The sequence below is a fragment of the Larus michahellis genome, chromosome 4, assembly GCF_964199755.1.
Source record: "Larus michahellis chromosome 4, bLarMic1.1, whole genome shotgun sequence".
Taxonomy (NCBI): Eukaryota; Metazoa; Chordata; class Aves; order Charadriiformes; family Laridae; genus Larus; species Larus michahellis.
This window is the reverse complement of record NC_133899.1, coordinates 48,626,352-48,641,124: the sequence shown is the minus strand read 5'-3', so window position 1 is coordinate 48,641,124 and position 14,773 is coordinate 48,626,352. Positions and strand designations below refer to the sequence as shown.

At 49.2% G+C, this 14,773-nt stretch overlaps 2 protein-coding genes across 5 annotated transcripts in view; both read left to right on the top strand.

The window, feature by feature from the left end:
• Positions 1 to 4,734: 4,734 nt before the first annotated feature.
• SLC35C1 (solute carrier family 35 member C1) lies at positions 4,735 to 8,458 on the top strand. 2 transcript variants are annotated; one of them, XM_074584553.1, is made up of 3 exons: positions 4,735 to 4,808; positions 4,912 to 5,456; positions 7,302 to 8,458. In XM_074584553.1, exons 2-3 carry the CDS (start codon positions 4,943 to 4,945, stop codon positions 7,859 to 7,861), a joined length of 1,074 nt encoding a protein of 357 aa, XP_074440654.1. In that variant the 5' UTR covers positions 4,735 to 4,808; positions 4,912 to 4,942; the 3' UTR covers positions 7,862 to 8,458. The 2 variants fall into 2 exon arrangements, with proteins under 2 accessions (XP_074440654.1, XP_074440653.1); XM_074584552.1 differs by lacking the exon at positions 4,735 to 4,808 and having other exon boundaries at positions 4,849 to 5,456.
• CRY2 (cryptochrome circadian regulator 2) overlaps positions 5,394 to 14,773 on the top strand; it is a 27,733-nt gene continuing 18,353 nt past the window's right edge. Inside the window, exons 1-3 of one of the 3 annotated variants that reach the window (XM_074584550.1) lie at positions 5,394 to 5,456; positions 7,302 to 7,358; positions 12,789 to 12,897. In XM_074584550.1, coding sequence (XP_074440651.1) covers positions 7,351 to 7,358; positions 12,789 to 12,897 — 117 coding nt within the window. In that variant the 5' untranslated portion in view covers positions 5,394 to 5,456; positions 7,302 to 7,350. Of the gene's footprint in view, positions 5,457 to 7,301; positions 7,359 to 9,649; positions 9,891 to 12,788; positions 12,898 to 14,773 lie in introns of those variants that run through there. The other 2 variants (XM_074584548.1, XM_074584551.1) reach the window with 2 other exon arrangements.

The following is a 14,773-nucleotide window of genomic DNA, read 5'->3' as shown; positions in this document are numbered from 1 at the left end:
TCCACCTGGACAAAACCTGGTCCAATTTTGCAGTGACACCAGGCTGCCTCTGCACTGTACTGCCCAGGTGCTCCGTGTTTCCCCACGATGCGACTGTGGAGACATTTATTATCCTGCACAACAGAGAGCTATGGCAGCACTACCCTGCCACGGGCATTTCTCCTGAGAATCAGGGAGAGTCTGGAAAGATGCTGTATCATAATGGGAAATGCTGGTGCTAGAAACAAGCGTTGTTTGGGGACAATACTAAGAGATTTTCTATTCTCTCACCCCGATTCATGTTTACCACCTAGCAGAGAGAGATCTGATCCAGCTCTTCTGACCTTATAAATGAGGCTTGGATTTTGCATTGGCTTCCTTCTCCTGTATTAATTATCAGCAAATATGAAATAACGGTGTGACAGCTGAGACCTGTTGTTACCTGGCAATATCTGCAGTTCAAACTTGAAATCTTGAAGGTTCAAGCTAATTTTGCTGAGGTACACAGCAAACCAGCGGAATCACCCCTAAGTCCAGGAAAGTAATGTTCCTGTCACAGGTGAACCCTCTTGGTTTGTTGGTTCCTGCTCGGATGCCATTGTGGGGTCACACTGACTATACACAGGCTGACCATACACACACATGTGCATATGTACAGGTATACATATACTTGCATATGTACAGGTATACATATACTTACATATGTGTTTGTACATACACATGTACATGTGTTAATACATACATAAAGCTAGACATGCTTTGACTCATTAGTCCCACACTTTATAAACATCTGCATCAGGGATGTTTGTGTTAACTGGAAATCAGATCCCCGTACACAAAAGGAACAATAACCTTAAATACACCAGAATGACCTCACTGCTGAGCTAGTTTCTTCCCATTTCCCATTCCAGGTAGTGGAATGAGCCCTACTTCTAACCCCAAAATGGTCTTCCTGAAGACCCAGAAATACTCAAAAACTGGTGGTATTTTCTGCTGCTGTGTTTGCTATTGTACATGACTTACAAAGATCTGTTCCCACACTAATGTGCTGGTCAGGATGTCCAGGTCTCCTGTGTGGCCAGGAAATGCGATTTATGCTGTCTCACCACTGGATTTGACCTACACCCCAAAACCTATTGCTATTTTATCAGCCGGGCTGCTGGTTATCAGCTGATTTGCTTCCTTTCAAGTAGGTCACATAATTTAAGGGGGAAGGGGAGTGCTGTCTCCTCAGAGGAGCACCGCCTGTCATATTTCAAAAGGTTTTCTGTTCACATAGGAAAGGATTAAATGAGATGCAGGAGTGTGTGCGGGGGTGTGGGTGTTGGCTGGCCAGCAGGCAGGTGTGCCTGCCACCGGCAGCCGCACAGGCATCTCGCAGGACATGGGAACAAGGACACTACCGAGGCAGCCAGATTTCCCAACATGAGGAGCCCGTCAAAGCTGCTTGTTTTCCAGCCTCAGACCTCCACTAGCGATAATTGTTTATTTTGAAAGCACTCAGGGAGCACGAAACAGCACCCTCCTAAGCCAGAAATAATCCTGTGCTGGCTCTTCACGATATGTCCTATTGTGTTAATATACAACCAGGCAGCAGGGCAGGAAAATATCTAGGTCTCGTCTGCATAAGGAAGTGAATGGCTGCTGCTATAGCATAGTAAACGTGTTCTGTAAGGAAGCTAAATGTATTTATCTATAGCAAAGCTGTAACAAGATCCAGAGGTTGAAATCTCGAAGCAGGCAACTCTAAGCATGAAAAAGAGTGTACATTATTTAGTGGGAAATAATCAGTCATCAGAATAATATTGCTAGTGTCCCACTGAATTCATTATCCTTGGAAGTATTGTTAAACGAGATTGATTTTTTTTTCCTAAAAAATCAGCTTTAATTCAAGCAGGAATTAATTCAGGAAAGCTCCAAGCTGGTGTTGTGCAGGAGACCAGGCTACGTTGTCACAACGGCTCCAAATAGCATTATAACCTGTTCATGACCACCTTTACTCTGAAATTTCTAAATCACCTACAACTTTAAATCACTTTCCCCCCAAAGCAGAGCATCCCTGTGAGGCAGGTAGGCAGGCATGGCTATGGCAGAGTAACTCTGTTGGTCAGTTTTTGCACTTAGGCAAGCCTTATTCAAAGCACCTGTCAGAACCATTGCCATGCTGTAGACAAGTTCTGCCTAAAGAGATTGACCAGCACAAGTATCACAGAACTACCTGATTATTCGAGAATAAATCACTTTTATTTTGGAATACGCTGTCAACACTGTGGAGTTATATTGGCAGAGCTGAGAGCGCTATTCTGGTCGATTCTCCCACGCAGACGTGCCATACATGTGTGATAAGGCTGGAGAATAATCCCCCAGGAGAAGCAATGAACATTTTATTGATTGGGATATTTCAAACTTGTGCAGGACAAAGCAATCTTCTATGTGCTGAATGAGCGGACAAGATGGAATTGAGGGTTGGGGTTTTTTTCCATCTCTAATTTCTGTGTTTAGTTTAGAGAAGACAGTTTGAACAACACTAGCAAGTTGTGGGGGGAGGAGGAGAAGAGATCTATATCTGGGTCTGATTCTTCCAGAGGCACTGTGATACATGCTACATTAATGGTAGGAGAGGTCATTTCCCTGAAATTCGAGACAAATATGTGATGCTGAAGCCACAGGTATGTGTAATAGGCCATGGGGACCTCTAGAAGCAACCCAGTGCCTCACACTCAGGCTGTTCACTTTCTTTTTCTTACCGGACCAGTGCCTTTTATCAGGAGAAGCGCTGGGCCAGGAGCTGGCAGAAGGTGGATGGGAAGAGACACAGGATAGGAAGCCTGCAACAAGAGAGTGCTAGCTGCATTTCTAGCAGCAGGATCAAAGCATGGCTGAGCTAGAGGAGACACCAGTCAGTCATTTCCAGCACATCGATACCAGCTTCCTCTGCCTCGATGCCAGTCCCTCTGCAGAGTCGTGATCTCTGCTGTTTCGATGGCAGAAGCTGCAGGCCTGCATCCACCTGCTCTCACGCTCCATGTGTGCTCGGGCGAACACCAGGCACCACTGCGGCTCTCCCGGCTGCTGGCGTGGGCAGAGCTGGGAGGTCGGTGAGGCAAGGAGGCAAAACTCATCTGGGGTTGCAAGGGCTCTACCAGGCTGGAAAGGCGCCTGACAGTCCATCACAAGGTGCAGGGGTGCAAGCAAGTGGTCAGCACATACCCAGAGCTCTCTGTCACCCTGCGGGGCACTTGGGCAGTCCAGAGCAAACACCCAGGCACCGACTTTCTCTGTCCAGAGGGAACGTGATTCCCACCAGCGCCCAGGTGCTGTTCACAAGGGAAGAGCTACGAGGAAAGGTGACATCTTTTACTAAACCAACTGATGCAGTTGCGGGAGAAAAAAAATCAAGTGTGATTTCAGAGATTTAAGAAAAGCACATTATGCCTGAAACATTTCCCAACCATATCAACTGGCCTAATGAAACACATCATAACTCTCCCCACAACCCCTGCCACACTTCTGTCCTTCACAACTGCCAGATCATGGCTGCTATGAGGGCAATTAACACTGCTACCCTTGCCTCTGAAATCCCCTTAATTGTGCTCTCTGAGAATTGCTGGGCCCCAGGACTTTGCAGACTGGACATTGTGCAGCAGTCTCAGCTGAAATAAGGAGTGTGGGATTGTACTGACCAACGTTTGACACTGAGCTCGCTGCTGCCTCCCCCACCACATGGAATCTGGCATTAATTTTAATTTATTTTGTCCTGTCCAGCAGTTTGAATTCACAACATGCTGGAGTTTGGTATTGAAAAGGCTCCTTTGTTATAAAGCACCATTAAGAGAAGGTGGGACCTTTTGGCATGCGAGTATGCACAGATGGGTCTTTTATACATGGAATGATGATTTGGGACTGTGGGATGACGGCTTCAGCAGGACAGAGTGAGCGCACAGCTTACCCCACTACCCAGGGCTACCTTCAAAGTAGCTAGTTCTGCATTGCTCGCAACGTCGCAGGGCGGCACAGAGTTCAGCACAGGCTGCACGTCGGTATGGAAGTAGTTAATGGCATTGCCGGTGGCATTGTCCTCATTAAACTTCAAAGTTAATGCTGTAGGAAAGGGAATAAGGCAGCCCATGCTTCCCTGTACCGGCCTTATGAGCCGTTTGCAGACGCCACCATGCAGACGCCCATCCAGGTTGTGTCGGGAAGGTTTTATTTCCCTCCATCAAAAAATGAGAACCTTGTTTCCGTAAATAAGGCTTGGCCAGCAGAGCGCAGACCCATACTTCATAGCCGTGGGCAAAATCCATGTTGGAAAAATCACAGAACGTGTGAGGCGGAGATCCCATTTGCTCCAGCCAGCACCTAAAGGGCACTGATAGGAGCTAGGCTGCTCCGGTTATTAATTGCCCGGGTTGTTAATTACCCCGGCTGGCGCTCCCCACAGCGGGGCTGCTCCCAGTCACCCCCATCCCACCCCAGCGCCCCCCGGCCCACCCCCCTCGCCTGGCTGCTGTGAATGACCACGAACTCCCGCTACGCCCTAGCGCGGCCCCCGCCCAACCCCTTCGCTCCTGGCTGCACGGGGAAACGCGCTCGGTTGATCGTCCCTCGCTAAACCGCCCCGCTTGCTAACCGCCCCGGCTGCCCCCGCCGTGCCCCCCGCGCCTGCCGCGGCCGGGCCTGCCCCGGGGCGGGGCGGCGGGGCCGGGCCCTCCCCCGACATGGCGGCGGGCCGGCCGGGGAGGCGCCGAGCGGCGCCCGCGGGGCGTGAATAAAGGGCAGCGGGCGGGGCCGCAGCGCTCTGGGAAGCGCGGGGCCGGCGGCGGCGGCGGGTGAGCGGGGCCGGCGGCGGGAGGGGGGAGGCCGGGGCGGAGCGGAGCGGGGCCGGGCGGGGCCGGGACCGTCGTCTGACGGCCCCGCGCCCGCCATGAGCAGGGCGCAGCTGACGCGGACGGGGATCCTGCGGATGGCGCTGGGGGGCGGCGGCGGCGGCGCCGCCGACCCGCTGCTGCCGGCGGAGGACGGCGAAGGCCGGCGGGCGCCCTTCCTGCTGCGGGCCCTGCGCATCGCCGTGGTGGTCTGCCTCTACTGGTTCACCTCCATCGCCATGGTCTTCCTCAACAAGTACCTGCTGGACAGCCCCTCGCTGCGCCTCGACGCCCCCATCTTCGTCACCTTCTTCCAGTGCGCCCTGACGGCCGCCCTCTGCCTGGGCCTCAGCCTGGGGGCGGCCTGCGGGCCCCCCTGCCCTGGCCTGCCTGCCCTCCGCCTCGACCCCAAGGTGTCCCGCAGCGTCCTGCCCCTCTCTGCTGTCTTCATCGGCATGGTCACCTCCAACAACCTCTGCCTCAAGTATGTCGGCGTGGCCTTCTACAACGTGGGGCGCTCCCTCACCACTGTCTTCAACGTGCTGCTCTCCTACCTGCTCCTCAAGCAGACCACCTCCCTCTATGCCCTCCTGGCCTGCGGAGTCATCATAGGTGAGGGGGAGTGGGAGGGGGCTGCACCCACCCCATGGCCATAGCCTTGGAGAGCAGGGGGTGGGGTGTCTTCCCCTTGGGAAGCCATCCCTATGTGCATGGTGGCTCCCTGGTGAGGTGGGGTAGCTCTGGGTTCATGCCTTGCTTTGCCTTGGGCAACCCACTTTGCATGTCTGCAGCATGTAGGTAACTCGTTAAGAAAGGAAATTAGTCTTACTTGACCATGGCTTCCTCTTTCCTTTGAGCCCTAAAAACTCTCTAGTCTGTAATGTAACTTGCCTTACCTTTTTTTTGTTTGTTTTTGGGGTTTTTTTGGGTTGTTTTTTTTTCCCCAAAGGCCGTGAAACAGCAGGTAGTTTTCTTCCTGTTCTCAAGTGCTTGTTGATTATTAACTTTGGTAACAATAACAGTATGTCAGCACCATTGGGACCACACAATGGAGCCAGCCAATTCAGACAATTGAATGCGTGTGATGGACGGTTAGCTGATCAAGCCAAGTGTAAAACACCACCAGAAGATCTGGTTGTGTGGTTAGGATGTAGGGCAGGGCATTGACTGGCTTAACGGGAATTGCTTACAAGTCTTTCATTCCAAAGACATAGGTAATGCCACAAGCTGCCTTCCACTGAAGAGCTATTTAGATGCCAAGGGTGGGGAAAGGTTGACTTCAGTCTGGTTCCAGGTGGACATGTGTTCACTTTGGTGCCTAAGTAGATGGACTTGGATGAAAAGGAGACAAGAGAAACTCCTCTCCTTAAAAGAGGTGAACAGGTGTAGAACTACTGTTTTTTCCACCCAAGTGATGCAAGCAATTGCTTTCAGCTAGTCTTGTGTTTGGGTATTGCCCAGGACTATGGCGTCTGCCAGCCTTGCAGGGTTTCTCTAAGACTCTTTCCCCCTGGCGCCATCCCCTTTTGCTGTGGGGGCATTGCCCATATGCCTATAGCAGCGTTGCCGAGCATCCTCTGTGGCCTGACACAAAGTCCTTCATGTCTGTGCATTGAACCCATTTGTATTTGGGCTTAGTTTAAAGCACGTTAGCTGCTTTGCAGGTAACTTCCCAGGCGGCTTCCAACATGAAGCAGCTAATGGAGAGGCGGTGCAGTGCTCCTCTAGTAGCTCGTCTCCCCTTTTATGTTTAGCTGATGAGCTGGATGGGGAGAGGTCTCCCTCTCTGCCCTAGAGAGGCAAAGCTTGTAGCTCCTGTTCTGGAGGTGGTTAAAGAGTGCATTACCCATCAAAGAAGTTTAACTTGGTGAAAATACTGCACTCAGTTTCTGCCTTGTGATCTCTTTTTGATTGAGCTTCTTAATATTACATACATGTGTTTACTATCTTTCCATCATCTTTTCTGACCTATCTTTCCCTTCCTGTTAACAACACAGCAAAGCCTGTGAGGCCTTCTTTTTAAAAAAAAAAAAAAAAACCAAAACAAAAAAAACCTTGAGGAATTAAATATTGGTACCTGTGTGTCAGTTTGCTGCCTTTGCAATTAAAAAACTCCTATGATCTCCTCAAATTGACCTATACACAAAGAGTAGCTTTAACTTTAGTTCACAGCTCTTTGGGGTAATGGTTTCTAAACTCATGCTGCTGGTTCAGTGTGGGAATCTGTCCTCTGAGATTGAATGATAGCACAGTAAATTACCCGCACTCCCGAAATAAATCATTCCAGGACACTAGTCATGACACTTTGTGGGTTCACTTAATAGAAAGGGGAAGCCCTTAAGCCTGTCTCTGCTTGTGGTTGTGGTTGTTCAATTTAAGGTAGATGATGAATTGCTGACTGTATGTTTTGAGTTCTTCAGCAGTTGTTCAGATGATGCCTGATTTGTTTGCTTGCAGGTGGCTTCTGGCTGGGTGTTGACCAGGAAGGAGCAGAAGGCACTCTGTCATGGACAGGTATATTCTTTGGGATCTTAGCAAGCCTGTGTGTCTCGCTCAATGCCATCTACACCAAGAAGGTCCTGCCTGTGGTGGATGGTAGCATCTGGCGCCTGACCTTCTACAACAACGTCAATGCTTGTGTCCTGTTCTTCCCCCTCATGATGCTGCTGGGCGAGTTCCGCACCCTCTACCACTTCGACAAGCTGGGGAACCCCAGTTTTTGGGGCATGATGACCCTGGGGGGAGTGTTTGGCTTTGCCATTGGGTATGTGACTGGACTTCAGATTAAGTTCACTAGCCCGCTCACCCACAATGTGTCTGGGACAGCCAAGGCCTGTGCCCAAACTGTGCTGGCTGTTATCTACTTTGAGGAGACAAAGAGCTTCTTGTGGTGGACGAGTAACTTGATGGTTCTGGGTGGCTCCTTCGCCTACACGTGGGTGAAAGGACTGGAGATGAGAAAAGTGCAAGAGGATCCTAATGTCAAAAGCAGCGAAAGAAATGAGACTGGTGTGTAGGGGGCTCCTGTGCCTCCATTTCTGTGCCCGGGGGGTTAACCTTTGGTGCTCCTTTCCTCCTGGGGAGAAGAGGAGCAAGGAGCAGGGGAAAAATTCACCTGCAAAATGTATGGGGAACCGTGTCAGGAACCAGAGCCAAAGAGCTGACTGGATCGTGTTTTATCCATGGGGTCTCGCCCTGTATCGAAGTTGGGGAGAACATGTGTTGTAGAGAGCAATCAGGTTTTTTTGTGATCGTTTTTTAAAATGAATGTTGCTATTGACCTAATCTGGGCAATTTGCATCTCTGGGTGGGTGGGCTCATAGCAGACAAAGACTGGGATGGGAGCTCTGTGTAGTTAGAGATCTAGAATTAACTGAATGAATGCAGTCTGAAGTTACAAAATCCTGAACCTCCATGTAAGGAAGAGGCAGGTAGTCAGAGTGTTGGGGACAGATTCCAGTAAACTTTTCTGCTGTAAAAGGATTGGCAACAGCTGTGCTTCCTGTTGCCCCATTCAGTGCAAAGGATGGGAAATTCCCTCTGTTCTGGTTCTGTACAAGCCTAAGCAGCAGCACTGCCAAATCTCCTTTCCAAAGAGTTGATATCACATCCTGCTGAGGTCTCTTCTGTGTTTCTGTCCACCTGGTTTCTTAGCTCAGGAAATCATGCTAAGAATCAGGAATGAAACTTCTCATTCCCTCAGCGTGTTCCCCTTCATGGGACACAGTGCATTCTCAAGTGACCTTTCTTGGGGAGGAGCAAGCTTGGCCTCTGCCTCTCTGTGACAGGCAGGAGGGAGAAAGTTACGCTCAAGCACTTCCTTCTGTAGGGTGGAGATCCCAGTTCACGGGCTTCACAATACTTGTCCTCTTTACCCACTGAGTAGGGGGTAGGTTTGTGTCTCAAAAGGGGGTTGTTACTAATTAGGCTTCTTTTGGGTGACTTGTTCCATACCTACTTCGGATCTCCTCTGGTGTTTGCAGTTTGTCTTTTGGCTTGTTCCTTTAAAACATGGCCCTCATGCCCAGCTTGGTGAATCCTTCAACCCCCGAAAATCCTGTTTTTGCTCAGCTGCATCAATCCCTTTACTTGAAACTTGCTGCTGAAGTTAGTGCTGCAGAAATCTCTGTCCCTGGCCTGCTCCCATGCAAGTGCGACCTGGGGTTACGCTGTGCTGCGACTTCTGATCCAAGGGGTCAGCAGCGACATCCTGTAGTCATCTGTGATGTTGCACCGGCTTTCTACACCTCTGGCCCTTTTATATTCAAAGGGTTATTTGGGTAGCGATCCTTGATGTGACTGCTTCATACCCTGCCCCTTGGGTCCTATGTGACGTACTGTTGCCTGTGCATGATGGCTGTCCACTCCTACAGAAGGATACTCCATTTCTGCCCGGAATATGCTCCTGTCTAATTTTGGGGAGGGGGGTGTCCCGCCCTGCGTTTCATCACCACAGGTACCTTCTCGCTCCTCTTCGCTGCAGGCTGCCGCTTGGGACCCTTGAATTCATTTTAAGGGGAACGGACGTCGCACGTACTGACTTGTAACGGCCCTAACCTGCTGAATAAAGTCGGGGAGCGGGGGGACGGGACGGTCCCTGGATCCCATGAGGGGAAGGGGAGCGACGTTTGCAGCGTGTCGCCATGCTGGGGGGGGCTACTCTGGCGACCTTCTGCCCCCACCGCCCAGCTCTAAGCGCGGCCGCTAGGGGGCGGCAAAGCGCCTTTAGGGCCCGCTCGCGCCCCACCCCGCCGCCCTGATTGGCTGCCGCCGCGTACGCGGCGGCAGCCAATCAGGGCGGCGGGGTGGGGCGCGAGCGGGCGGCGCGCGGGGGCCGCGGCTGCAGTTGGCGGCGGCGATGGCGGCGGCCGCCCCGGTCGCGGCTCCGTCCCTTTGCCGCTCGGTGCACTGGTTCCGCCGCGGGCTGCGTCTCCACGACAACCCGGCGCTGCAGGAAGCGCTGCGGGGCGCCGCGTCCCTCCGTTGCATCTATATCCTGGACCCTTGGTTCGCCGCCTCCTCCGCCGTAGGCATCAACCGCTGGCGGTGAGTGGGCCTGAGGAGGCGCCGGGCCCTTCGGGCTGCGGGTGGGCCCGAGGCGGGTCGAGGCACGCTGGGTGTGGGCAGGGGCGGTGCGAAGGGCTTTAGGTCTAGGCCGCCGCAGGAGCGGGAGCAGCACACGCAGCCTCGTCCACGGTTCGGTCCGTGTGTTGCTCCCTCCCCACCCCCGGTCCTCGCCGTGCAGGAGAGAGGTTGCCTTCCCCAGTTGGCCTTGCCATGGTTTTCACAGCGGTGTTGTCTGACTGTGGGAGGGTGCCTTCAACTTTATGTAATGTCATTAGACTTTCTCCTTGCAAGCTGGCTGACTGTATGAGAGCAGCAGCCGATGGGCGTTTCGCTTCAGGAGTGCTTCTTCTTGAATTCAGAGACAAGCGCAAAGAACCTTCAGAGCTGCGTGACCGCACCACGCCTTCCCTCTGCCCTTCGGCTGCCGGGTGTGCGTAGGCATGTGCGCTCGCCTGCCATCTTCCCATCCCCCAAATCTTTATGGAAAAACACTTTGGCTGCTGCTAGGGAGGTAGCAGTGAAGTTGCTGGGGTTTTTCCCCCTCTACAAGTAGGAAAGTGTATGGGGTGAGTCATGTCTTTGCAGAGACTGAGACCTTATGTACTGGTAGCCAGAAACATTACATAATGCTATTCTGTCAGGTCTCAACTGCCTAAACATTTGGAAACCAAATCCAGGTAGGGATTCTTGTCTGCAAGACTCCCCTGCATACAAGCGAAGCAGGTCTCCCCCTGCCCTTGCACTACCCCATCAAGGGGGTTCTGGGCAGGACAGCCACCTGGCTAAAAATCCTTTAAGTTCTCTTTGAAACGTCATATGGCTGTGTGTGTAAGGTTAGGGAAACTGTAGTTGTAGCTGATTGCCTCTGCTTGCACAGCTTCATCTTAGAGGAATAGGATATCATGGATGATATCTAACATTTCTAGGACCCCCATCAGAGGATGGCATAAACATTGTAGATTTGCACAAATAACCTAATGTAGGTATTCAAATTAAAGGAAATTGTGTATTCTGTTACTGCTTAATATCCTAGGAGCCTGAAGAGATCCTTCCATAGACCAGACTTTCTACAGGCAGCAGCAGACAGAAATGCCTTTCACGTGCTGCTGCTGTTGTTAACTGTCCTCATTTGGAAGAACCAAAGCAGTGCCCCCAAAAGATTAATTCCTGATCCTTTTAATCCTTGTTTGTTTCTACCAACACTGTGGAGGGAGGGAAGCTGGTAGTTGTTTTATTTATGTTGTAGTCATGGTATATGTGAGCAGGTGAAGTTTTTAAAAATATTTTCTTGGATGTGTGCACCTACTGCAGATGTCAGAAATTTGCACCACTGGCTGTTAGGCAAAAATGTATCAGCAAGTTACTTATATTTACCAGAGTTCCATTGGTTCCCATTGGAAGCGTTGGCTTTGTTTTGCTTTTTTTTTTTTTATGCAATCACTTGTGTTCGGAGTTCTGTGCTCCAAAAGCAAATGTTCGTGTTTTATGTAGCTCCTAGAAATTTATCATGTTGAAAATCCCTTATTATTTAACTACACAGCATGTGTGAGCTGTATAGGACTAACCCTTGTTTAATTTTTAGAATACCTTGGAAAGTTGATATGGTTATTTAATAGATGGAAAGTGGGCTGGAGGTAGGGGAGTGTTTGTTTAGGTTACCCAGACCTGATTCTGGGTCTTCTGTGCTCTGATACTGGCCCCTTCTTTCCACAAACCCTGAGTCCCTTTCTGCCTTGGGAGGAGCAGATGGAGCTTGTTCTATCTCAAAGCTTTCAGTTCACATTATGGGCTGTGCAGCTGGGGAGAGAGGAAGTACTCAGTTTGCAGGGCAATTGTAGCTTATTAGCTACAATTTCCTATTAGCTGTGCATAGTCTTAAGGGAGCTGATGTAGATACTCATGTCTTGCAGGTCATGCTGCAGAGTGGGCATGTAGGAATAAGGGAGACATAGAGGTTGGCTCGCTGACAAAGGGTTGCAAGTGTGCTACCCATGCCGCGTGCTGTCACAGAGATTAAAGTTTCAAAGCTGGTGGTGTTTGCAGAGTTAGACAAAACAAAGTGAAGTTACAATGTAGATGAGGTGGTACCTGTGGCTGCAGAAGCAAAGATGATACATTTAATGCTTTATAGTGTGGAGAGGGATCAGTAAGACACCATTAAATGCAAAATGTACTTAAATGCTTTTTTACAGTTTTGGGTGGGAGGGAATAGATGAATGTCGTGGCATGCTGCTATCTTTGTGTCTTCATGGTGGAAGAAAAATTGCAGTCTGTTTGCCGCTATTCCAACTACAGATAATTCTTGCCTTGGGAGATCTTGCTGCTCAGTCTCTTGCTACTGATGAGCTAGGAGTGTGCATTTCTCTCTTGTGACATTGCCTGTTTGTAGCCAGAATGGTAAAACTCACACGGTTCTTATTCATTACTTTCCTTGGAGCAGTGTATTGACATCTTTCTACTTCATATGCGAAATCCCTCCTGGCCCCAAACCCATGAAAGAATATACCATAGGGAGTTATATGGTTAATGCTTTTCACCATGTGGTAATGTGGAGAGAGCAGCTGGCAGGGGTGTGCTGCCAGCCCAAGAGAGAACATGGAAAGAGCGTTGCAGGAAGGAGAAAATCCTGGAGGCCTCTTGGATCTGGACAAAGAGAACATGCATATGAATGGTTGGGAGCTAGTTGGTGCTGCAGTCTCATAGCAGTTGGTAGGCGGACCAGGGATGAATAGAAATTCTTGTGTTCTGTTTCTCGACCTAACTTTCAGTTTGATTTGGTGATGCATGTTTGCTGGAGTTCCATGCAAATTCTCCTCATTTGTCTTTTAGCAGTAACCAGACTGACTGACACTAACTGCTGCTGTTTCTTCTCTGCAGATTTCTGCTTCAGTCTCTGGAAGATCTGGACAACAGTTTAAGGAAACTCAACTCTCGCTTGTTTGTCGTGCGAGGGCAGCCAACAGATGTCTTTCCAAGACTCTTTAAAGTAAGAGAATAAAGTAATTTTCTGGAGCATACTGAAGAAAAACTGATGTCCTGGTGCTGTCCTTGTTTTCACTCACTAATGATTTACTAGTTGTTGGAGTTCCCCTCAGCTTCTTTTTAACTATAACTAATTCCTCACTATAACAAACTCTTCTCTTTAACTACAACTAACTATAACTACTATCCATAAGGGCCAGCTTGGGAGCCAGATACACTCTTGAACTCAGGCTTGCTACTAAGAAATTTAGTAGTAGGGTGTAACCTAGCACCACGGAGCTTGAGCTAAGAGTACCAAAAAGCTTGAGCTTTTTGGATGATGGTCTTTGCCTTTGTTTCTGTAAGTCTGGTCTCACGGGGTTGCACTGTAACACACTGACCCCTCTGTGTTGAGAGCTTCTTCCCTACTGGCCATTTTCTTCCTGCAGCTTTTACTTGGGAAGACTGCTATGTCCATACACCTTTACAGACAACTGAAAAAGCATATTGATCTGATGTGAATTGCAAATAGGGCTTTGTGTTAAAATTTCAAAATTCAGAAAATTTTATGTTAGCTGACCTTCCTTTTTTTTCTTCTGTTCAAGACTGCAGTTCAGTCAGTTCAGCAGCAGAATACACCTTGGGTCCAAGCTTCCTGATGATGTACCAGTTAGGACGGTGGAATATGCAGTGACCTTGGCGGTCGATGATGGATTAGTAGGATACATTTCTGAAGTGATATGTCAGTGCTGCAGACTGTGAGAGAGACAGGGCTGGCAAGAGCATCTACTTGAATATCAGTGTTCCTCAAGCAGTATCATTCTTCTCTGTCCTGCTCTAAGGTTGTATTTCCTGCTGGTTTTGAAGCTTTTTGACAGCATCTTTGCTAGAGTGACAAAGCTAAAGGAAAAAAAAAAACATGGTTCACAATAGTCTTATGAGTTGAGTTTGTTACGTGGACTGTACCTTACATATGGTTGACAGAATTAGTGTCCCCAAAGCCTGCTATAGAGCAGCTGCTGAGGAGGAGAGATAAATTTGGATCTATAACCTCCCGCTGTAAATGGTTCTGATGTGTGTTTCCTGGAGTAGGGCAGTATTGGTGAGGGGAATTGGAGTATGCGGGTCAGAAGGAGCACTGATATTTATTTGGGCTTCTGCATCTTAACACATGACACAAACTATGTGCCGCTTTTCAGTGTGGGTTATTTTTATCTTTCAATCTGCAAATAAGTTCTGGCCAGCAGTAGTCCATGCCCTCCTTAATTTAGTTCAAGGTATTCACAGGATAATTAAAACTTTGTTGGAGAAAAATGCCTGCTTTGGTCAAAGAACAAAAAGTAGTTGGCAGAGACTGAGGTTTGAAAAGTGTGAATCAGCCAGACCTGCTTTTGCTCCAGTCTGTTTTACCTGGGCAGGTGAGTTGATGAATATCTTAGATGTGCTGTAACAGAGCTGAAAAGAATGTGTGTGGGGGTTTTATGCTATTATATGGTAAATGTATGGCTTTCATAGGAATTAAGGCCTCTCCAGAGCTGCTGCGCTGAACAGTGAATTAGCAGCAGCTCATGCCTTGCTGTCAGCTGTTGTGAACAGGAGAGTTATGTCACATGTGGTAATGCAACACTTCAAGCTAATATAATTTCTTGCTCTCGCTGCCAGTAGATGAGCCATGTTTTTGATAACAGTCGCTGCAAAGGCACTATTATGCATGGATATCATGAGGAGAAGTGTACTTACTAGCTCTGCGTTAACCTTTGCAGAGGTTTTTTTTTCTCACTTCCTCTAAAGAAACACCTGTAATTTTACCTCTTCTATCAAAGAAAAGTGTATAATTTGTTCACTGAAGTTTTCTCACAATTCCTTTGGTGTGGTCTTTTTTTTTTCACCCTACAGTTTTC